The sequence below is a fragment of the Artemia sp. Qi Xiang Cuo genome, chromosome 1 (genome assembly GCF_049724085.1).
Source record: "Artemia sp. Qi Xiang Cuo chromosome 1, ASM4972408v1, whole genome shotgun sequence".
Lineage (NCBI taxonomy): Eukaryota > Metazoa > Arthropoda > Branchiopoda > Anostraca > Artemiidae > Artemia > Artemia sp. Qi Xiang Cuo.
Window position 1 is genome coordinate 93,046,289 of NC_142794.1, and position 24,174 is coordinate 93,070,462.

Consider the following 24,174-nt stretch of genomic DNA (forward strand, 5'->3'; position numbering starts at 1 on the left):
GATTTTATTATAGTTCAGTTTTCTTCGAATATATACTTACCGTGCAGCCCCATAAGTAGCTCAGGTTTAAGTCTATTGATGTGTAATTTTTTACCATTAGGGCTAAGCTTATTCCAAAGCTTATAAAGTGTCTGGCTCATAAAAATGCTACTTAAAATGCATGCAAACCAATTTCTGATGCGTTTTTGATTTTTTTTTTTTTTATTGTACCCCCCTCCCCCCCAACAAAATCCTAGATGTGCCCTGGCCTATTTCTATCAACTTAGAATAAAGTGTTTACAGTATTTTTTTGGGGGGGGGATTAACATGGGGAAATAAAAAGAACAACCAATATTTTAGTAATTAGGAATTTTATAGAATTTTTCTGAACCCTACTAATAACCTATTTACTAATGTGTGTTTTTCTTTCTTGTTTCTGGTTGTACTTTCCGACTTTTTCATATGGTTAGCATTGTTTCGAAATATTGCAGTTATTTCATTTTAAATTGCTATGTTTTGCTCCCTGATGTCGTTTTTTTCTTTTTATCGATTTATTGATCATTAAAATTTTTGCATATTGGATTCCTCCTATATATAAGCCAATTGCCAATTGGCAAATGCCAATTGCCAATTGGCTATGGCTATATATAAGCCATAGCCAATTGGATTCCTCCTATTTATCTCATTCTTGTTTGTAGGATCCCACAAATTTGAACGGAAAAATTCAGAAACACCAGAATTTTGAACAAGAACTGAGTGCCAATAAAGCTCGTATAGAAGAACTAACAAGCACCGGTAATGATTTAATTGAAAGAGACCATTATGCCTCACAAAGGATCCATGAACGGCTCTCAGAGATCTTATCAATGTGGGAGGCCCTTCTGACCGCAACCGAGAAGAAAGGATACAATTTAAATCAAGCTGCACAGCAGCAACAATTCAATAGAAACGTTGAAGACTTGGAGATATGGCTTTCTGAAATCGAAGTGCAACTCCAAAGTGATGACTATGGGAAGGTGAGCTTTTTTTAAAATTTTTGAATTTGTTCTCTTTTTTTGAATTTTTCATTTTTTTGAATTTGGCTTCTTAAGGTGTTTGTTCTCTCTAAAAACCAGATATTTTGCCATAAGAGTTATTATGTAACTTATACCAAAAGGAAAAAGTACTTATTTTGTCGCAATAAAAGTCTTCAATCTATCCATTCACCGAGCTAGAATTCTGGCATTACTTAGATTTTTCATTGGAGAAGGATCTAAACTTGCTTGAAAAATAGGAAAACTCCTTTTTTCAGCAATTTCCTTCCAATATTTGACGTATTTATAGTCTAAAACCCTGTACACCAAAATTCAAAACATAATCTTGCCAATGGGTAGAATTGGATCCTAGCTATTAAGTTATAATAAAATGTTCGTCACTCGTTGGTATATTACAGCCCTAGGGCTGCGAAAAAATATCGTACCAAAACTTCCTCAGGCGAAAAAATTTTAATAAGAATTACTTAGTCTGTGTTCCCGTGCGATTCAATGTTCATTGAATTGACTTAAAGGTAGATTTTTCGTTCCCGGCCATAGCGAATTAACAGTAGATATGATCAAGAACTAACAATGCAATCATAAATTCAGTTTGCTTTTTTTTATATGGTTAATGGGTGTTTTTAGTGATTTAGCTTCTGTATAATCATCATCAAAATAGGAAAATTTGAGGTAAATGACCAATCTATACAGATTCTCATGTCTTCATGTGATCGATACGAATCCTCGTATGAGAAATACGAGCCCCCGTGTAGGAGAAAATGTGTTGGTGCAGGCAATATTAGCTTTGTGAGAGGTATTAGTCAATAAACCGTTCCAGGTTCACAGTTGATTCGTATTAAATTTCAAGTAAATACGAATTAAGGTACAATTTCCACCGGGAACACACTCTTAGACACGGCTGTGGCACTAATAATTAGATGTATCTTCTATGTAATCTGGTAATTTGAGCCATGTTTAATTGTCTTTTGTAATATTTAGATTCACCAGTTAGATAGGAGGTTTTTTTTTTATATAAAACGGTTCAGTAGTTTTCCGATGTGTAGACCGAATAGTAGCTGTGGAAATTTCTTGCAAACAAATTAGCGCTGGTGTAAGAAAGGCCGTACCCAGGGGGAGGGGGGTCCAGGTTTAACCCTTCCCCCCTCCTAGATTTTGTCTGGCTGGTAAAAATGAATATAAAAACATTTTTTGAGTTTTTTTTTGTAAGCCCTCCCCCATCCCAGAACAAGGATCCTAGACACGCCGTTGAGTATAAGCTTTATAACTTTTAAAATTTTGATTTTTAAATTTTGTGCATCGGCAACACAAGTGGGATATCCTCAAGGAATATGGATTATTTACAGATCCTGCTTTTCTATCGACAAGCGTGATAGTGCTATGGCCCGGGAATTGCAGTTGATTTGAATATTGTATATCTTATTTACATAAGATATACAATTTTTTGTTTTTCCAGCATGCCTGGGTTGATCGAAAAACGTCTCATGTTTTTGATGTTCTGTTTCGTCCTCTGCAATTTCTCCCTTCGATTATAGCACTCAGTACCCAATTAAATCAAATTGTCTACAACTGTAATTCTTTCATCGTCCAAGTTGTTCATAGCCATTTGATAAACTTCAGTTACATTTTAGCCATACATTAATGGTCTCGTGGAGCACTGTACTTATCAGGAATTCTATAGAAAAGATTTGTAAATTTTGTCCAATATAAGGAATTAAATTTCTGTTTGTAATTAATAAAACTAACCAACAATGCTATTCTTTAATTAATTCATTCTTCTGTCATCCTACTGAAGCTAAATACATCAAGTATATTAGTACGGTTTATTGATTATGAATAAATGTCATCTTATTATGGCTGCGTATAAAAGTCCCTTCAAAGACTGGTAGGGGTAACTATAAAACATGGATTTTCAATCATGCTAATTCCAATGGTGCAGCTTCATTTCGATCCAACAAAATTTCAAGGGGTTTCGGCTATTTTTTGAAATTTACATAAATTTGTTCTCATAATAAGCTTTCACTATTAGGATTAGACAAAATAATAGTTACCAATCCTGAATCAGCTCCAAATGGCAATTCTTCCTCACATGAGTGTTTTAAAGTTTTTTTTTAATTACCGCTTACTAGGAGCTTGAGTTCATTCTTAACTAGGTTGCAGCTGCTGCTGCGACTATGATGAAAACCATATCTTAGCAGTATTGTTACTTCAAAAAGAATTGGTCTGTATAGATTGTATAAAATTGTCATTTGAAATTACCAGATGATAATCTAGGAGTATTAAGTATTATTTTTAAATTCTAAATCCAATTACGATTTAGTTTTAAATCAAAAGGATACAATTTTTAGGACTTGACAAGTGTCCAAAACCTTCAGAAGAAGCATGCTCTTTTGGAGGCAGACATTTCATCGCATCAAGACCGAGTTGACGCCATCAGAACACAAGCCGATGATTTTATTCGCAGTGGTCACTTTGATGCCAATGCCATTCTTACAAAGCAGGTTCGTAGCAGCCCTTGAATTTATATATTCCTGTTTCTTTAGTTTCTTTAGAAAAAAAAATGTTTTTGCTGAAAAAAATGTTTCTGAAGTCCGCTATATAATAAAAAGCTTTGTTTGGTATCATTGAAAGTGACGCAATTATGACTCAAGCATCACCAGGTGTTACTATTATTATAATTATAAGTGGACTCTGAGTTGAGCCTAAGGGCTCAATGGCCTGTTGCCTCCACAAAAAAAATAAAATAATGTAGGACCCTGGCGGTATATAATAATACCACACCCGCTCGGACGTGATCTTTTGAGATAGTACTTTTTTATTCTTTTCTCCTTATAGAAGAGTCTTTTTGAATAGTATAAAATCGTCCTCGTTTATTAAAGACAATTGTTTTTGTCTATTGTTTCTCATCTAGAGAATAGTCATCAGCTTCAAATTGGCTTGGGTAGGTGATATTTGTCCCTCATAATAGAGGGGAGAGAGTTGGTGCTTCAAATGTCCAGGGGGAATGATCTGTCCGTTTTGATTTGGCAGCAATTATTGTTGGCATCGTATTTCACTAAGTACCCTGCCTATAGCCATTACTGTTGGGTGAGGGTGACTGGAACAAGCGATACTAGGTCTCTTTTTACATTCTGGGTAGCAACGAGAAATTTTTTACCGCTACACCAAATACCCGACTTAACGTAGTGATAGTTAAAAAGAATTAAGTTATTTTGTTAGAACATTTTGAGAATGTACTTAATAGGGATAAAGTTACAGGAATTCACATTGGTTAGAATGGTAACGTTTTTGACAATTTAGAAGTGAAGGAACATTTATTTTCCGAAGAAGAGATAGACGCAGTACTAAAACAACTAAAAAAAAAAGGCCTCGGATAATGATAGCATGGTAAAGGACTTTGAAATATGGTGGTTGTGCAGCTAAAGATAAATTACTGACGATTATGAATGATGTTTGGGTAAATTGGAGGTACATAGGGTTTTAGGAAAACTTTAACCGAACCCATTTATAAAAAGAAGTGATGAGAGTTAGTGTGGTAATTATAGAGGCATTAACTTGGTTTCTACGGGAAACAAATTAGTTAGTATGATGATATTTTTTAGACTTGTCGTTGATATACTGTAGATGAAGTTTTAGAGAAGAGCCGTGTGGTTTTAATACGGGGAGAGGTTGCGTCGATCAAATGTTCATTCTTAGATTGATAATTAAAAATTACCTGAGTCATAAAACGCCTTTAGTCCTCAGTTTTATAGATTATGATTTAGAGTTTGATTCAGCTAATAGAAAAGTTAGCAAAGGTCCTATTCTTGTATCGTATTCCAGATAAATACATTAAATGATTAGTGCTATGTATGAGAATAACATCGCTGCTGTTAAGCTAGAGAATGAGGTTGGGAGCTGGTTTCTTCTTGAATCAGGAGTTAATCAGGGATGTGTTCTATCCTCATTTATGTGGATTGTTCTGAGGGACTTTGTCATAAGGAGCACATCAAGGGCTATGGGAGAGAATGGAATCAAATGAGAAGATAAAACTCCTGGGTTTAGGTTATGCAAAATATTTGAGTTTCCTAGATGACAATGATAGGATGATTTTTTGGTGTTTTTGAGAAGTCAGGGTGCAAGAATAGGTTTTAAAATAAATGCTAAGAACATTAAGTCGCTTAGACTAGGAATAAATGAAAATGAAGAGGTGATATTGGGCGACGAGAAGGTCAATTATGTGAATAGTTTTCCTTATCTGGGTAGCATTATGAGTAAAGATGGTGGACGCAGTGATGATGTTAAAAGTAGGAATAGCCAAGGGCCCAGGGTTGTTTTTCACAGTTGAAGAAAGTTTGGAAGAATAAGTTTACGAACAAAGGTTAGAATAAAGATAGAAAGACAGTCATGACATGGGGTCAAGTCTGTTTCTGAAACGTGGGTCCTTTAGAAGGAGGAGTTGTTAGGTATTTTCCAGAGTAGTTGTCTGCAGATCGTCTTGGACATCCCTAAAACTAATCATATTTCAAACAGTAGGCTGTACGGAAAATGTAGTTTAATCCGGCTTTATATGGCTATAGTGAGAGAAAGGTTAGGTTGGCTAAGACACGGTTTGCGGATGAAGGATGACGCATTGCCAAAAAATCGTCCTTTTCGGTCATTCATGTAGGGCCAAATGAAAAGCAGGTTGTCCCCGGATGGAATGTGAACAGGTCGTAAGAAAGGATTTAAAAGAAATTGGAACTTGATGGGAGTTTTGTTTAAGAGGGGGCTTTGAATAGATTGGGATGGAAGAGGAACGTACCCAGCTGTGTGTACCTCAGGCGGATTGGTGCTGCAAAGGTTGTGGCAGTCCCGCTCATATTTAAAGTAATTTCTCTCCTTTTGGGTTTTATTGTTGCCATACCTTTGGCTGAAAAAAATATTAGATATTTCGTTTCACTAACAGGAATTTTGTTGTCGGAATATCTCGAATTATTGTTTAAGTTATAATTAACTTAAATTAATGAGTTGCTTATGTATTTTCTGCTTTTTACAATTTAAATATACCTTTTCATTTTCTCTATTTAGTTTAATTTGTATTTCTGTTATTTATCCGATAATAAATCTTACACGGAACACCCACTTCATAATAAATTATTTTATAGGAAGCTATTCTAGATTTATAAACATATAAATTCTACAGAAAAAAAAGCGAATCCATATTTACATAGAACTTAACCGTAGTTATGCCACTGTGTCCGTAAAATCTTCATGCCAGAATTTGCTTTCTATTACTACTGGTTTTAGAGCCATCTGTTAAAAGAAATATGCGTATTATTTTTAATGAAATCCCCATAACCGAACTTTGATGTTCAAGTATGTTTCAGAAAATTTTCGCTACTTATATTTTCACACTAAATGGAAACCCAACATGCCTTGAGTCTTGTGCATTTGGGTCTTGTGTATTCTAGCAATCAGGATAGTCCTTTATCCTAATAGCACTTATAACACTATAGTCTTATAAAAAATTTAAAAGATTATAAACTGCATTGTTTTTTTTTTTGGCGAACTCTGTTCTTTTACTTTCATGCTGCGTGTAAGAGTTTCCCGGGGTTTCTTCCTGGGTCTGTGTTATGGTAGATTCTCTTGGTGGTATTGGCCTTATTCTACTTGATTTTGATAAGTCTGGATATCTAGGTTTTAATTCTAATATCGCAATATCATTTCTGACACCACACTTCCTAATCATTATAAAACGAAGAAGATTGATTAAATCACAGCCAAAAAAATAGAGAAAGACTTCGGTCCCGACCTCTGTTCAACTGTTCTCAGTGCATGAATGCCTCCGTGCAAGCAACACCTATCTGTATGTGCAATGTCTTTGAACAGAAGAATTTTGATTCGCCTTTTGGCCAGTTTGTAAACTAGTTTTCTCTTTTTGAAGAAGGATTATTCTGTCTTTTTTTATTTTTGTATGTGAAGGGGTGGGTTCTTTATCTAATACATGCAAATCGGAATATAGTATTTCCCGAATTCTCAGTTGCATACTAGAACGATTTGTAGTAGTACTATTTTTCAGTCCGTAAAAAAATTCTTCATTTTAGGGTCCACCCAAAAATTTGAGGGGGTTTCTTGGAATTTTAGGAGTTACATCATTAATCATTATAAAACGAAGAAGATTGATTAAATCACAGCCAAAAAAATAGAGAAAGACTTCGGTCCCGATCTCTGTTCAACTGTTCTCAGTGCATGAATGCCTCCGTGCAAGCAACACCTATCTGTATGTGCAATGTCTTTGAACAGAAGAATTTTGATTCGCCTTTTGGCCAGTTTGTAAACTAGTTTTCTCTTTTTGAAGAAGGATTATTCTGTCTTTTTTATTTTTGTATGTGAAGGGGGGGGGGGGTCTTTATCTAATACATGCAAATCGGAATATAGTATTTCCCGAATTCTCAGTTGCATACTAGAACGATTTGTAGTAGTACTATTTTTCAGTCCGTAAAAAAATTCTTCATTTTAGGGTCCACCCAAAAATTTGAGAGGGTTTCTTGGAATTTTAGGAGTTACATGGAGATTATTTAATCATTCTCGCGTCCAGGTACTGTTTCTGCCGTTAAAATCAATGGTTTTATTCATTTTTTTATGCTGCTTATTTAATTATTTTGGGCTACTATTTACTTACCTTGTTTATTTATATTTTAAAGTCTGCTGTAGTTAGCCGGTATGAAGCTCTTCAGAAACCGATTTCTGTACGTCATCATCGACTTCAAGAGTCGCTGAAATTGCATCATCTTATGAGAGATGTTGAGGACGAATTGTCATGGGTTCGTGAAAAAGAACCAATTGCAGCATCGACCAATAGAGGCCGTGACTTGATTGGTGTGCAGAACCTTATCAAGAAACATCAGGTAAAATAAATTGTTATAAATGCTGCATTTTTATGTTTTAATGTCAGTTAAGACGATTGTTTGCTATTTATTATATTAGTCAAATTAGTCGTTATTTTTGCTTGTTACGTAATGTCAAATTAATTTAATTCAGTTTATAGTTATGTGAAAATCGTTTTTATTATTAACAATCAATGTAGATTAAAATCTTTGCTTTCAGAAATAATAAATTATAACAATAGTTCAATTTTCATTCCCCCCCCCCTCCACCTCCTAAAAAAAATATGGTGTTGTTCTTATGATCAAGGTTGAAAGTTATGTCGAAAAAGGGAACTGAAATTTGGTGAAATATAAAATAAGTCGTGGTTGAATATGATATATAAATGAGCAGCAAAATCAAGTTTCAAAACCTGCTTTGTAGGACCCCTTAACTTTTTCTAATTGAGTAGATATATTAACTACGCTTATAAATTTTCCTTTCCCTCTCTTTTTTGGGCTATTGGATGACAATCTTCATCCTTTTAAGCTACAAGTTAATTCACTTTTTATGTAACACTTCGTTTTCTTTCATTCTTGTTTTTTTTTTTTTTTTTTTTTTTTTTTTTTTTTTTTTAAATTGCAGGGATTTTTGAGCCTAGTTTGGCTTTGCGTTAAAGTTATCTGTTGTATATTCTGACAAAGGTTTCAATTAGAAAAAATCTGTAAAAATTATTTGTGTAGCTTAATGATGTGACCATTTTTGTATATCTAAATAAATAATGGATAGTAAATTATTATATGTAGATTTGAAACCACAAATATTTAAAAATGTTTGTTCTTAATCATTTCTGTGGTAAACGCTTCTTCGGGAGTGTGATAACGGCTAGACATGATCGAATTTTCTAAGTTACAGCGCTTGCTTCAGTGGGTGAAGATATGGTAATTTTTCTGAAAATAAAACCACTGTTCCTCCTATACCATGGTCCGCTCCAGTTTTCTATCCAGCATCATCGTCTTACCAATAAATCAAGTGTATCTATGGTCTCATTTTGTACTGCCAAAGGGCTTACAATTTCATAAAAGACTTGCAAAAAAAGACCTTGTGATGGTTAAGGGCAACATATCATTTACTAATAGTTAAGGGCAATATATTGTTTACTAAGTTACACACAATGTGGAGAATTGGATGTTAATCCCTCTGAAATGGATGGAAACATATTTCCTTCATATGAAGGAACAAAGAATTCCAATTGATTAGGGATTTTTTTTAGGGGGGGGTTGAAGACATTTCTAACCGTGTGTATGCATGAATACGCTTATTAATGATTATATAAAATAAGAAGACTGATTTTTTTCTCTTTTTACTATGGGGCTAATGGAGTTTCAAAGTCTTGTTAAACCAATAAGAACCCCCATCCCCTCCACACAGACAAGTCACATTCGATTTACTCTGGGTCGATTTCAGAAAGGAAACATATTGAACAAACAGTTCACCTTGCAGTTCATACTGAGATGGTGCCGCTTGTTGCTGTACTGATAAATATTTTACTTGGATCCCTGCGAAAACGAAGCGAAAATGATCCCGGGCTGTAATGATTGTTTAGGTCTCAGGTTGAAAACTCTGGGAGAACAAGTGAATGAACATTTACCCTTTTAGCTAAATTTTTTTAAATGGTAGTTAATTTTTAACTGAGAATATCCTGAGAAGGATTTGAAGAGATTTTGACTCTATTACCCAGCTTTAGCTGTGCTTTTTTTATTGCAATTTTCTCTTATGTTTTCTTATTGCATCTTTTTTACTCTTATTCTCTTGATTATTTGAGAAAAACTACGTTTTCTAAAGAGTTAAAGAGGCTGAGTTACAAGGTCGAACCTTAAAATGTACAGGGATTAGGAGGCACAGTTGGGGGCTGCCGCCCCCAAACCCCCGCTTTCGCAGCCTTTAAATAAAAAAAAAGTTTTTTAAACTGAAAGTAAGGAGCGACATTAAATCTTAAAACGAACAGAAATTATTCCGTATATGAAGGGGCTGTGCCCTCCTCAACGCCTCGCTCTTTACGCTAACGTTTTTATTGTTTAAAAAAAAGAGTTGTGAGAAAGTAAAACTTTAGCGTAAAGAGCGAGGCGTTGAGGAGGGCACAGCCCCTTTCATATACGGAATAATTTCTGTTCGTTTTAAGATTTAATGTCGCTCCTTACTTTCAGTTTAAAAAACTTTTTGTTTTTTTTATTTAAAGGCTGCGAAAGCGGGGGTTTGGGGGCGGCGGCCCCCCAACTGTGCCTCCTAATCCCTGTACGTTTTAAGGTTCGACCTTGTAACTCAGCCTCTTTAACTCTTTAGAAAACGTAGTTTTTTTTCAAATAATTTCTGCACGTTTTTGTACAGTTTATTACTTATTATTGCTTGACTAACTGTTAGCTGATTTGACAGCTTGCGGGCTTGCGGGCTCTTATAGGAAAACGAGCCCGCGTTTTCGCAGGCTCTTATAGGAAAACGATAAGAGCCCGCTTATAGCGGGCTCTTATAGGAAAACGAGGTTTTTCGTAAATGTAAATTCGGGGGATAATTTTTTCGGTCTGAAAATCTCAAAAGGCCCTAACAGGTCGAATTCTGCTTCGAATGAGTTCTCATACACCCGGATCAGTTGCCAACTGTGGCCTGTAGGCGTGGATAACAAAAAAAAAAGAGAAATGAAGGTTAAGTTGCGAGATTTGGTTTTTTGAAAACAGGGAAGGAATGATCGGATTGAGCTGAAATTTCGAGGATAAGCTCCCGGGCCCTAGGAAAGCTTAACCTCTAAATTTCAGCCCAATCGGACAACGTTAAAGGGGGGCTGTGGTGGGAGGGTCGAAACTTCCGGCCCAGTTTACCCCATGAAGATAAAGTCGGAGGAGGATGAAATTTTGCACGTTTCTTAGTTTGAGCTTGGGCTACAAAATGCGATCACCGCCGTCTCTCTGCGACCTCTAGAAATCGCTTAACATTGTGGTGGTTCGCTTCTTTATAGAGGCACAAGTGTGCCTCCTTGATAATCAATAATCTGACATTATAAGGATGAGACTTTGAGCTTTATTTTATGTATTGATTTCTTTTACTTTTTATTTTAACTAATTTGGAGGGGTTTCAGTGTGCCATCCAGCCTTTTAAAGTGAATGTACTACCTATGTGTACTACCTAATTTGTGTAGTCTTTACTGTATTTGATAATAGGGTATTTACAGGCGGTGATGGCCGAAATAAATAACCACGAATCGAGAATTGTTGCTGTTTGTCAATCAGGACAAGAAATGGTGGATGAGAGTCATTTTGCTGCTGAAGAAATACAGCTGCGTGTTGGGCAGCTTGCTGATCTATGGAACCAACTAAAAGAAAAGGCTCTTCAGGTAAGACTTCATGAGAGTGAGAACATGTTCACCAGTTTTCTAGTCTGAGATAATTTTTCTCGTCTTTGTAATTTGTTCTAAGACCCGGTTTAGATCTTAGCTCCAGCGTTCGTCACTAAGTTTATTATCACTGCTAATTTTTATGTGTATTTCTTATTTTTTCCCTTTTTTTCGTTTATTGCTCCGTCTTTTCCTTTTTTTGTATGACGGGTTTTCCAATAAATAATAATAATAATAATTTCAGAGGTTATCCAGGTTGTTGGACCGGTTAAAACGATATTTTAACCGGTTGTTTATCTTTTGGCCTGTTGGCATTTAATTTTTCTGTCAAAGTATGAACTGAAAGCCGAGAACAAAACGGAAGAACTACAAAACAAAATATAGGCGGACTGGCTTGTCTTTGAAGAAGCTGATAAGAGCCATCCTTTTTATTTTTAAGGTGTAAAATATTTTTTGGAAGAAATAGAATTAAATGTAGACCTCTCCCAATATTTTCAATGCGCAATCCAAGATTTCATCACCATGTGTTATGACTGACTAATTTTAAATAATCTGGTCAGCCCACCATGGAAGTGGGTTTTCTAATTACTTCCCTAATATAATCCTGGTTATAATGACTTTTAGTTTTTTTTTTTAAATACTGTTTTGAAAATTCAGATATTGAAAAATGGCAATTATTTAAATGTTTTCATAAATTTTGTGATACTAAAGTTCCTTAATAGTAAAAAAAACTGAACTTATTTAAATGAATATAACATAAAAAATGTCATAAGTGAAAATGTCAATGGTTGAAGTTTGAATTTAGGTTAAGCAAGATGATACAAAGATGCTACCGAAGATCATAAAAGGATAAAAAAAAATATTTTGAAATTTTTATAGAAAGGTCATGTTTTAAAGTGTGAAAAAAATGAAAAAAAAATTCACTGCCACTGCTACCGAGGAAAACTTCCAGTCTTTCTTCGTAGCCTACCAAAAAAATAAATCAGTTTAAAGACGAAAAACCCTAGCTAGGGGTTGTGTCAATTCATAACTATTCATATCAATTCATAACTAAGATAAATTTTATGTCATAGCAACTGGAGCCTTTGCAACTTTTTCTGTGACTATTTTGGACCAATTTCACAATATCACTTGCTTAAAATGGGGTTATAAAGTTATCGTTGAAAATTAGTTTTTTTGCACAATTTCACACAGTATATTGTCTTGCTAATTAAATATTTTAGATAGTGATCTCAGGCCAGTATATTTTGAAAATTTTTACTTATAAATTTTGAAGCTACGGTAATGTCTTTTTGGAGTTTTTATTTACCTTTTAGGCCACTATTTAGGCCAGTATATTAGTTATAAGTGGCCTTTTAGGCCATTTATAACTTTTGAAGATACATTAGAGTTTTATAAATTTTACTCATCTTTTAAACGCTCATTTTTTGGGAAGTTTAGCCCCTAATTAAAGAAAAACTGTTCAAAATTCGAAAAAAATTTATGGTGGGAGAGGAAAATCTATATCTGTTTTTGGGTGATAAAATTAAGTAGGTATGTACAACAATGTGACTACCTGATAAGTGTGCCCCGCTGTAGTTTAAAGAATATAATATCTTAAGAGAGACTAGATAGAAAAAGAGATTTGCAGTTTAATTCAGTACCTAAATTTGAGGCTTTTATTATTATCATTTATTATTATAAATGTGCATATTGTATATATTATATATGTGAATATATATACATTTTATATTATATATTTCTATAATTATTATATATATTATTATATACATTTATGTATTTATTATATATCCTTTACTATCATTTGTAGAGAAAGCAAGACCTTGAAGACTCATTGCAAGCTCATCAGTACTTTGCTGATGCAAACGAGGCAGAGTCGTGGATGAGGGAAAAGGAGCCAATTGTGGGAAACGTTGACTACGGTAAAGACGAAGACGGCTCTGAAGCGTTGTTGAAGAAGCATGAAGCTCTAATGTGTGACCAGGAGGCTTTTAGCTCAACAATACAAGCATTACGAGAACAGGCTGAACAATGCAGGGTAAGTCTTTTCACGGATAGAATATCACAATAACATTTAAATCTGCCTGTTTTTGAATTCTAGTGCTGAGCGTCAAGGCCTTGCTAAAGTGTTAGATCTTGTGTTCTGAAATCTTAGCTCTAGTCGGTCCAGGTCTTCCTTTAACGTTACACCTTTATCTTCAAGGGATTTGCTAGATCTTTATTTTATAAGTATTCAATCATAAAAGTGAGGTAAAACCAACTTGCTCGTATCTATTGCGCTCAGTTTTATGCATGGGCTGACACGATTTTTCTATTAAATCTGTTTTTTATGAAAATCTCATTAAGTACCGTTTGATCAGTACAGTCCTTACTATGTATTTTTGATTCGATTTACAAAATGCAAAGAAATTGCACTTTTGGCCGCATTTTGGTCTCCGGGAGGGGGGATGTCTAGACCAACATTAGGGTCAGTTTCATCCTTAATACCCCCTTCCCTCGTCCATACGTGGGCTTTTGCTTAAACATAACTGCATGCGATATTTATTCCATATTATCACACTACTTAGTTGGAGTATTCGAGTAATGCGTGAGCATAAATCAAATCAGGTCAAAACTAAATCGGTCATTTCTAATTTGTCATGCTCGAACAAGATAATCTTCAGAATATTTTTTTTTCATCAATGAAAAATTCTTTAATAGTAATAACTCGGAGAACCCTGAGAATGATTTACGGTCGGGGCAAAGTGCCTTACATTCTCCTCCTCAAGGAATTCCGCTTTCTTACCTTGGCAGCCCAACCTGTTACTCTTTGCACTAGTTTCGGGAATAATGCCCCCTTGATATTCCGATTGATTCAGTAAAAGTATTTCCTGATAAACTATCAACACCTTTATCATTTCCTAGTCAATATTATTGCATCTTCTTTGTCAAATAGAAGTCAAGTTGTTAAGTATAAAAATGTCTATTCTGATTCACTCCCTAGTTCTTGCTAAGTTCCGCAGGGTACACTTTTGGGTCTTTTACTATTTTTGCTAGTGACCAACAATCTTACTAATGAATCAGCCGATCGATGGAAGTTTGTCGCTGACATGTCATTGCTCGAAGAGTGCAGAAGAAATTTTGAGAGGGTGCAATGGAAATTCTCGAAGACGTTGCAAGTGAAGCAGCCCAGTCAAGAATGAAAGTGAATTCTCTTAAATCTAATATTATGACCCTTCGTTTTCTTAAATCAAAGCCATCGTTTACACTTCCAATGCCTACTGAAATAATCACAGCAAAAATTTAGGGGTCACACTGACGAGCGATTTGAAAGGGGAGGCCCACGTTTGTTCTATTATTAAACAAGCTAACGCATCTCTGTCTCTTCTTAATCTATTTGCTAAATTTTCATGCCCAGGAGCACATATCCTCCGCCTTTACATATCTCTTATCTGTCCACTGCTTGAGTTTGCTTGCCCGGTGTGGCATTTTGAGCTTACGGTGGATCATTCTGATAGACTAGAAATTATTCGAAAGAGAGCCTTGAGAATTATTTATGGTCGGGGGGACAGCCTCCTCAAGGAATTCCACCTCCCAGCTTTGGCAGCCTGACGTGTTAGTCTTTGGACTAATTTTGGGAATAATCTGCGTCTTAACCGACGTTTCAATATATACTTCCAGCCCGTCTACTTATTCTCGTGTGCCTCGGATTATATTTTAGTGGAATTTGCCCAACAATAATTCATTGATCAATAAAAGTATTTTGGTTTTGTTCTAAACGTTTCTGTCGGCTCGAAGCAATTCCTTAAAATATAGTTGGGCGCATAAACCAAGAGTATACGTCTACATAATACATCCCAAAAGGTAAATCCTTGTGGTAGGTTGATCCAAGGTAAATCCCACAAGGTAGGTTGATCCGCGGCATAATATTGTTTTGCTGTTAAACAAATGTCTTTAAGACGCTCGAAAACACTTTTTTCTTGAAAATCCAAACTTCTAGTATATTCCCGGCCCAATGAATATTTATAAAAGAATTTGAATGTGTGAATAATGGTGTATTAATTAATAACTCGTGCATTTTGCACTTTACAGCAACAAGAAACTCCTGTGGCTGAAATCACTGGCAAAGAATGCGTTGTAGCCCTTTATGATTATACAGAAAAATCACCTCGAGAAGTTTCAATGAAAAAAGGCGATGTTCTCACTCTCCTCAATTCCAACAACAAAGATTGGTGGAAAGTTGAAGTGAATGATAGACAGGTAACACTATCTTTTTCAGTTTCTCATTCTTTCTCCAGCATTAATTTCAGTCTGCCTTCTCTTTGAAATGTATTTCATGTGTAAATGCGAAATCGTTTTCGACAACCTAAGATGTAAGACACAAAGATAAGAATATTTTGTGTAACGTTAAGTATTTTGATTGATTAATAGATTAATTAATTTATTGATTAAATAATTTATTGATTAGTTAATTCTAAATTTGAATAGTTAAATCTGAGGCACGTTTTTTCGTGCAGTTTCAGGCACCAGAAAAAGCTGAACGAAACGGAAAATTTACATAAGTGCCGAGTTAAAACCTTCTTTTTTGTTTTTTGTGTTTCATCTTTCCCTCTTTGTAAAACTTTTCTGTACTTTTCAAGAGTACTTGTGAAAAAGACGCTAAAAACTATGGATAAAATTTTCACTGTATGGATGCGTAACTGGAGAGATTGGGATAAAATGAACCCAAAAAGGGCTTAGACTACTGCTTTTATATTTAAGGAGCAAAAAGTTTGATGCCCCCTTTTTGCTATTCGGTGTCACCGTTAATCCCTGCTGAAACACCTGGCGTCCTCTAGCAGCCTATTGAAATGAAAAAGAAGAAAAGAAAATTAAAACTAGTTTAACAAAATCGGTAATTTCATGTCTCTCATGTTAGAAGCAAAACTGCATGAACTAGAATGAACAAGGGGAAATGAAAAAAGGCGAGATAATTTAATGGCTGCCTGGTCAAAAACGAATAAAAGCAAAAAATGTACTTTAAGTCAATCCTAATTTATGGTTATTTATCTCACGTGTAGGTCGACAATGCCTCTATAATCGTCAGATGGTTTGTGCTTCTTTTATTCTTCGTCGTAACACAATATTGGTTATCGTTCTTCACTTATATTTTTCATCATTCGATAGAAAACAATTTTCACAACTAATCAGTAAAAACAGAACGGAGAAAAAGTCCCTGCATATGTACGCCTGCGCAAGGATGCCTATATGGTGTTGCTGTAAGCTGGCTACCTCAGACTTCAGTTGCTTTGACTTTGTTCTTCGGGGGAAGTTCGGTTTTAATCAATAATTTTTTTTTTTTTTTTGCCGTCCCAGTTTTTATTACTGTTCACAAACTATGAGCCCTCTAAGACTTTTACTATGACTCTAGTCCTAACTACAGTATGCATATAATCGCCATGGTTGAAACCATTCTTAAAGGGGTTAAAAATTGTCTTTGGAATCTAATTTTTGTTTCTTTGTTTACTTATTTGTGTTGGAGTGCCTTGCTTAGAATTCGAATTTATCTATTTAACTGAACTTTTTTTATTTTCTAAGGGCTTTGTACCTGCTGCGTATGTGAAGAGAATGGAAGCTGGTTTGACCGCATCTCAACAAGCTTTGGCTGAACAAAACTCCATTGGAGCCCGACAACTTCAAATTGAGGCTCAATATCAGTCACTTATGGCACTGGCTAAGGAGAGACAAAGAAAGTTGTCAGAAACGTGTAAGGCCTATGTACTTGTCCGAGAAGCTGCGGAATTGGCTCAATGGATCAAAAATAAGGTTTGTATCAAATTGTTACTAGATGCACTACTCGAGAATAATGAAAAGTTTAAAACACTGTTAAAAAGGGTGTCAGCCTGTAAATATTGTGAATGGAAATAACTGTTGATACTTGTTGATTCCAAGAACTAGTTGTTTTTTTTTTTTTTTTTTTTTTTTTTTTTTTTTTTTTTTTTTTTTTTTTTTTTTTTTACCAATGTTCCATGGTTTCTAAACGGAAATATTTCCTAGGATTAACAGCACAAAATTAAATAATAAAAAAAAATTGTAATCTATCCTAATCTATTTTAGACAGGGATCGTGTTTGGGGGGATGTGCAAGATGGAGGCGAGCTGTGTCAAAAACTGTGCTGTCATCTAAACTTTCTACAGTTCGATCGCTCCGTTTCGAAGGAGTGGTGACGTATTCTGGCCCGGATAAAGTATGCACTATTGCAAAAAAATTTGTAAAGTTTTATCAGTTTGATGACGTGGAATTCCCCTCCCCCTTTTCCCCCGCAGACGTCTGTAAAAACTAATAGTGTAAACATAACCAGTAGCAAAGTATTTACAATGCTCAGTCAGTTAAATGTCACCACACCCTCAGGTCTTTGAGCCTTAGGTCAAAGCTTTAGTCCCTTACTAAAGCTCCTGTGAATTAGGTTGGGTTTAAATAGACTGGATGGTCCTGATGATTTTAGGTGTGGTCCTTCCATCAGGTTAGTTTAGTCTTCCGTCCCGAGTTAAACATTGGAGGAGTCTGACTTCGGTCTCCTCATCATTGTAATCAGTTGAAAACGGCCGGAATTGCCTATGCCACTTCTGGCTAGGCCAAACCACGGAGGATGTTGTCTGGGAATAGAGACCTGTACGGTTAAATGTATTTCTATGAAACGTCCTGGCTCGAATTGATTGAGCCACTTACGAACGACCGAGACTCTTGGCTTACCACAATGACGAAGCTACTGGACGCCAGGAAGAGCTGAGATGCTTGAGTCCCGCTACAAGTAAGTAAGTAGGTAAGTCTCAGGTCCTGATGTTGTCCCCAATATCGTTCTCCATAGATGTGCCCTAGAACTTGCGTTTCTTCTCGCCTCTTTCTTCAGTAGAAGAAATGCTTTACAACAGCTTCATTCTTGAAACCATGAGCGTTATAAATAAATCTTCTTATCAGTACCCTGAGTCACATTGGCTGTTGGCTGACGCACAAAACGGTTTTCGTGGAAAGTGATCTAAGTTACAGTGTCTCATTGCGTGTATCAGGAGTGTATTGAGCTCCTGTTCCAGGGACCTGATATTCATCTTCTCTTCTTTGAGGCTTTTGAATGCGTATGGTACGGAGGGGTCTTAAGTAAAGTAAGAATCTATGATGTCTTTGGTCGGCTATTTGAGGTGTTTGCTGACTGTCTTTGTCAACGTTCATTGCGAGTTGTTCTTAACAGTTTCATTTCAAAAGATCATCAAGTGTTTGTCAGAATACCCCAAGAAACAATTTTGGGCCAACTCTTTTCTTTGTGTTCATAAATACCTTAGCGAATGATAGTGTGATCCATTTTGCCAATGTTACGACGACAACGATCTCCATAGGAAAGGACGAAGATCCCAGTGAACTCAATAAAATTTCAGACCAACTTGGAAAAAATTGACGTGTGGGTGGATACGTGGCTTGTCAGCTCCAATGCGTCAAGGACAAATGAGGTTCTCATTTTGAAGGCGCGAAATGTGAAGGAGCATCCTGATTTTATCTTCAAAACAGAAGTAATAAAAACAATAGATCAGTACGCCTTCTTGGAATACACTTTTCCTCAGATATCACATGGACTGAACATCTCAGCAAAGTGAGATGCTGTTACTCCAGGAAGCTAGGAGTTAGCCTGAGGTGCAAAAGTCCCCTTCAGGATGAGTTCACCTGAACTCTGTTCACTGCTCGAATCAGACCAGTGACTGTATATGCATGCCGTCTATTTACCAGTGCTCCAAAAGAAGTATCGCTCCTCTCAAACGTGCTCAAAATCAATCAGCAACGTTTTGATATCCTGACGTCCACCCTCTGCTTCGATCCAAGCTAGTTTTTACGTAGTAGCTTTGTCGGTCTTTAATAGATGCATGTGTTCCCCTCCATAAGAGGAGTCATTACTACCTTGTGCAGGGTACACCACTTCAGGAACATCTAAAAACTAGTTTTGTCCAATGATTCGTCGCCTCCTAGAATAGCCTCCCAGCAGAGGTAATTCTTGTAACCCACCCCCCTCCCCCACTTGAAACATCCAAGCGAAGTTATAAAAAATACATCTAAGCTGAAAATAATATTATGAGGAAATTAGCAGGACTAGTGCCATATCATTATTGTTGATGGAGCAGGGAAAATTTTTATTTAAAAAAAAAAAAAAAAAATTTCAGTTTTGCAAATGAATGTTTAGTTTTTACCTTGTTTACTATTTACTGCTATTATTGGTAGAAACAATTGGTACATAATTTGTATTAACCTTTGGTGGAAGTAGAATTAGCAGAAGATTTATTTATTTCAATTTGCTCAGAATATGTTTCTGTATCATACAATGCCACAATGGGATCAATAATTGAAGAACTATAGGACGGAGTTCTCAATATCATTCCTCCGGAAATTTTTACTTATTTTGAGAATATCGGAATGAGTGACCGTGAAGCCCATTTTGGAAACACCATTAATTTTGATAACACTGATAATTGTTGCTATGATATTATTGGAGGGTAGCACTGACGACAATCTAAAAAGAAAGCTTACTCCAGAGATGGAATAAGAATTTTCTTAAAATCTTAAACTTGTTTTAAGGTAAGACCCTCCTTTCTATTGTCTAAATAGAAAGTGCATATGACTTTTAAGAACCAAGATTCATTTGATAAAAATAGCTAACGTAGTAACGGCTAGTGCTGCAACTAATTTAAACTACCTTTTACAACATACTAGGCACTAAGTACGATTTATCACACTAATAGATAAGGGACGAATGAATTACTGAAACGATTAGGTCTGCAGTGCACTGGTTCAAGCTTGTTCTTGGGGTTTGCTTTTCGGTTGACTGTGGTGTCGAAGGGCTGTAGGGATTGTAGGGAACGGTCTTTATCGCTCTAAAGCACAGAGTGTCCAAAATTAAACATCAGACGGTACCTGCATTCTTTTAGGGTTGGGATTCGTAGACCTGCAAGGGCAGACTCGCAAGTGACATACTTGGTTCCTATGATGATTTTTAAGACTCTTTTTTGCACTGTTTCAATTTCGTCATTGATGTAGTCGATGGTATGGTCTTCTGGTCCCCTAACTGGGCATGCGTATTCAAGCAATGGGCGTACATAAAACATGTATACGAGCACTAATTGCTTTGTAGGAAACCCTGATCGACGCAATATAGTTAAGGATTGCAGCATGTAGCTGCCCTTTCTTACAAGGCTCGTAACGGGTGGGCTACATTACCAATCACCACTAAACGTCACACCAAGGCAGATGCATTTCACTTATTGTGCAATTTGCGAATCTTAAAAAAAAATCGTTCAAGGATATTAAAAGAGAATAAGACGATTATGTGGATACATTTTGACCATGATAAATAACTATAAATGTAACATTTAAATGCAACTCGTAGAAATTATAGTGGCTAAAAATTATGTTTCCTCCTGCATTTCTTTTTAAATTCTAGCTCGTAACAGGTCTCTTAAAAATTTCTATTTATCATTCCTTGTAACGTCTAATGCTTTCCTGTATATGCAGCCAATACTATCGTTTTGTATATTTTTTTTTATTAAACTCCAGGAGCAATATGCTCAAGTTGAAGACGTCGGAGAAGATTTGGAGCAAGTCGAAGTTCTACAGAAGAAATTTGATGATTTTACTGCCGACTTAAGAGCCAATGAAGTTAGGCTTGCCGAGATGAATGAAATTGCTATGCAACTAATGAGTCTTGGACAAACTGAAGCTGCTTTAAAGATACAAGCACAGATGGAGGTAAGTTTGTAACTACAGTTTATTCAATCGTTTAGGTTCCAAGCTGCCAATAATGTAAATATCATTAAAGTTCGTTTATTTACAATAAAAAGAAAATTAATAAAGATCCTTAGGATAGAAATATTATAGTCTATAGTCTAGCTCTTTGTCAATAGTATTTATTGGATTTCCTTCTTTTTTTCAACTATCAAACGACTGATCATTGCACGGTGGTTCAGATGCGCGGTTGTTCAGTTACACGGAGGTTCAGTTGCAATATAACCCATTCAAGGATAAGACCTTCACTAAAGATCTTCAATTAGCTGAATTGAACGCCTGCTCACAGTCTATGAGACTGAGGACTAAGGGTGTTTGATTACTCGGGCACTTCTCCATTATCAACCTAAGAAACTGAAAATTTGGTTGACACATCCATCACCTTTCCTAAAAGCGCAATGATGTCCAATGTTGCCAAAAAGTAAAGTTTAAGCCATAATTTTCTGAAACTGTCATTGAGAAGCTTTGAGCTAATTATAGGAGGGGTATCCCCTTGTTTACATTATATGGCTTTGCCAGATGAGCTAAATTCATCCTGGCAGCTGTTTAATTTTTCGTCTGAAGAATGACCAAGTAAATCTGTTTGAAATATCTTTGTCGTGAACTTATGTACCACATTTATTGTTAAATCAGACCCATGTTCTAACCTTTGAATTACTCATCATATCTAATCACTTAAATCCTTGCGATAGATTATTGCTGGTTTGGAATTTTTTACATTGAAAAAAAAAACATTGTAGCACATGGCGTGTTTTTTAATTAGTCTATTCATTTTAAACACTTACCACGTGACTTTGGGGTTGAAACTAGTCATAATTTGATTTTACTATATCCCCAATAGCTTAATCAAATTCCAAGAATCAATCGTAAACTAGGTTAAGCGAAAAGGAATGCATACTGGAAATCGTATGGGGCTGGGTGATTAATTTAAGCTTGAAGACAAAGTAGGACAGCCAATACAACGTAAGTTCTGCTTAAACACAGATTATTTTTTTGAATGTTTTGTACTTTTTCAGAGGGATGGGTGGACCTAGAGTCCCCTCAACCTTGTTGCTGAGTAAAACATTTGCTTAGAAAAGCTTTTTGTTTTGAAAAACGGGTTTTTGGTGTTTACCCCAACCCGTATAAATGTTCAAAAAAGATCTCGAGACGTTTGACTGAAAAAATTCTCGAGGTCAACACAGTTAAAAAAAAATTATTATTTGTTTAACCTTTTCGGTGCCCACTAAGTCATCAAAATCAAATCCAGGTTTTAGAAAGATTTCGAATAACCCTTATCAAATTGCAACAGTCGAGATGCTGTTTTAATCATTATATCATCAAAATAAGACAGCACACTTTTTTTCAAATTGCTTATCCAAATCTATAAAATTAGCCAAGTTGGTCCTTTAAATTTTGGTTATAAAGTATGCAGAAGGGTTGAGTGTTTTTAGTAAAATGTTCGGAAAATCGTTGAGTTTTAATGGTCTAGAATTTAAGATACAACAGAAGGTACGAAAATTCAGTGTTAAGGAAATTAAGTCACTTAGACCAGAAATAAATGAGGGTGAAGAAGTGATATTGGGTGACTAAGATGTATTGTCTAACTTGCTTGTGTAGTACTATCAATAAAGGCGAGGATGCTGTGAAGATAGAAAAAGTAGAATAGCCAAGGCGATAGGTGTGTTTTCACAGTTGAAGAACAGTTGAGAAGAATTGGTTTATAAGGCTAATAATTAAGATTAAAATATCGGAAGCCATGGTAACGACATTGGCTAAGTTCTCAACCGTGGTGCTTCGAAAATGTCCGGAATACATGTGAAATGCTTTCCAGAGGACTTGTCTAAGGAAACTGTCAGATGCTCGTTTGAATGCCCGTATGTCAAGCAATAAATCTGTACCAAAAATGGGATTCAGTCTTGCTTTCTATGAGTTTAATGAAAGGAAGAATAAGATGGCTGGGCCAGGTTTTAAAGACCAAGGGTGACAGATTGCTAAAGATTTTGCTCGTTCTATCCATCTGGGCCGAAACATAAAGCGTATTGTCTCCGAATGGGGTGAGAAGAGGCATGAGGAGTGCCTGTGCTTCTCTCTTTGCTTCAAGCTGCTTGGTGCTGCAGTAACTTGTAGTAGTAGCAGTTGACAAAAACTCACTAAACTAAAAATGTACAGTAAAGGTCTAGATATCCCCTCACCCCATTTTCCTCCTGGATAGTTTCGGATGCTCATTAGAAGGTAGATTGAAAGATCTAATCACCTGTTTCAGGGGGGGGAGGATTTCCGGGCAGAAACGCCGACTTTGCTATATCAGAAATGAATATCTTCGCAAACAAAAGAAAATTTTAGTTTGTATTCAGATTTAACAGCATTTAGTACGAAATCTGCTCTTAAACTATCAGAGCAAAACTTTAAGTAAGTGTTTGAAGAAAAAAAATAACAACTGTCTCCCTTCTTGTACCTAAATGAATACTTACCCTACTGCAGTAGTTCTACATTGTTCTCAAAATATGTCAACTCAATGCATTTCAGTAAATAGGTTTGTTTACAGTCATAAAGACAGTGTGTTTTTTTTCTTCAAATTTTAAGCTAACAGTCCAGTTTAATAAAAAAAGAAAATTTTACGATCCCAATAATATTTATTCAGGATGCTTTTCACATTATTTTATGTTTGGGAGATTTATACATTTGTTTAAGAATATTTGAAATATTCTTTCTTATTTTTAAACTTAAAAGGATCAGAAAGTAACACACAACCAAGTAACAATGACAGCAACTGCTATGGTCTTGAAGTATGAGGGCTGTCTTTTGCACAAAGGTGGATATCTTTTCGTGGCCCTTTCATTTTTATTGAGTTAACTATGAATGAAAATAAATACAACATTGATTCCTTTTATTGTTTGTTAATTGTTTTTAATCTCTAGGATTTAAATCGAAAATGGGCTAGTCTTCAACAGTTGACAGCCGAAAAGGCCCAACAGCTTGGATCGGCGCACGAAGTACAGCGCTTCCATAGGGACGTTGATGAAACCAAAGATTGGATTCAGGTTTGTTCGATAATAACAATAGGTATCAGTTTATTAATGATAATTGACTAATTAGCTGATTATGAGATAGAAAGAAATTACTTTTAATATTTACGTAATACAAAGGTTTGTTATAATCAAGAAGTGCCATGCTGCACCCACAGAATTGGCTACC

At 35.6% G+C, this 24,174-nt stretch overlaps 1 protein-coding gene and 1 pseudogene across 6 annotated transcripts in view; both read left to right on the plus strand.

Moving 5' to 3' along the window:
* The window catches only part of alpha-Spec (alpha spectrin), a 161,085-nt gene that overhangs the window by 58,499 nt on the left and 78,412 nt on the right, over nt 1-24,174 (plus strand). For all 6 annotated transcript variants that reach the window (XM_089087795.1, XM_089087815.1, XM_089087821.1 and 3 more), the window contains exons 13-21: nt 678-995; nt 3,359-3,511; nt 7,676-7,879; nt 11,059-11,220; nt 13,031-13,258; nt 15,292-15,459; nt 16,777-17,004; nt 20,770-20,961; nt 23,898-24,020. In XM_089087795.1, coding sequence (XP_088943921.1) covers nt 678-995; nt 3,359-3,511; nt 7,676-7,879; nt 11,059-11,220; nt 13,031-13,258; nt 15,292-15,459; nt 16,777-17,004; nt 20,770-20,961; nt 23,898-24,020 — 1,776 coding nt within the window. The remainder of the gene's footprint in view (nt 1-677; nt 996-3,358; nt 3,512-7,675; nt 7,880-11,058; nt 11,221-13,030; nt 13,259-15,291; nt 15,460-16,776; nt 17,005-20,769; nt 20,962-23,897; nt 24,021-24,174) is intronic.
* On the plus strand, nt 13,804-14,811 carry LOC148956930 (uncharacterized; annotated as a pseudogene).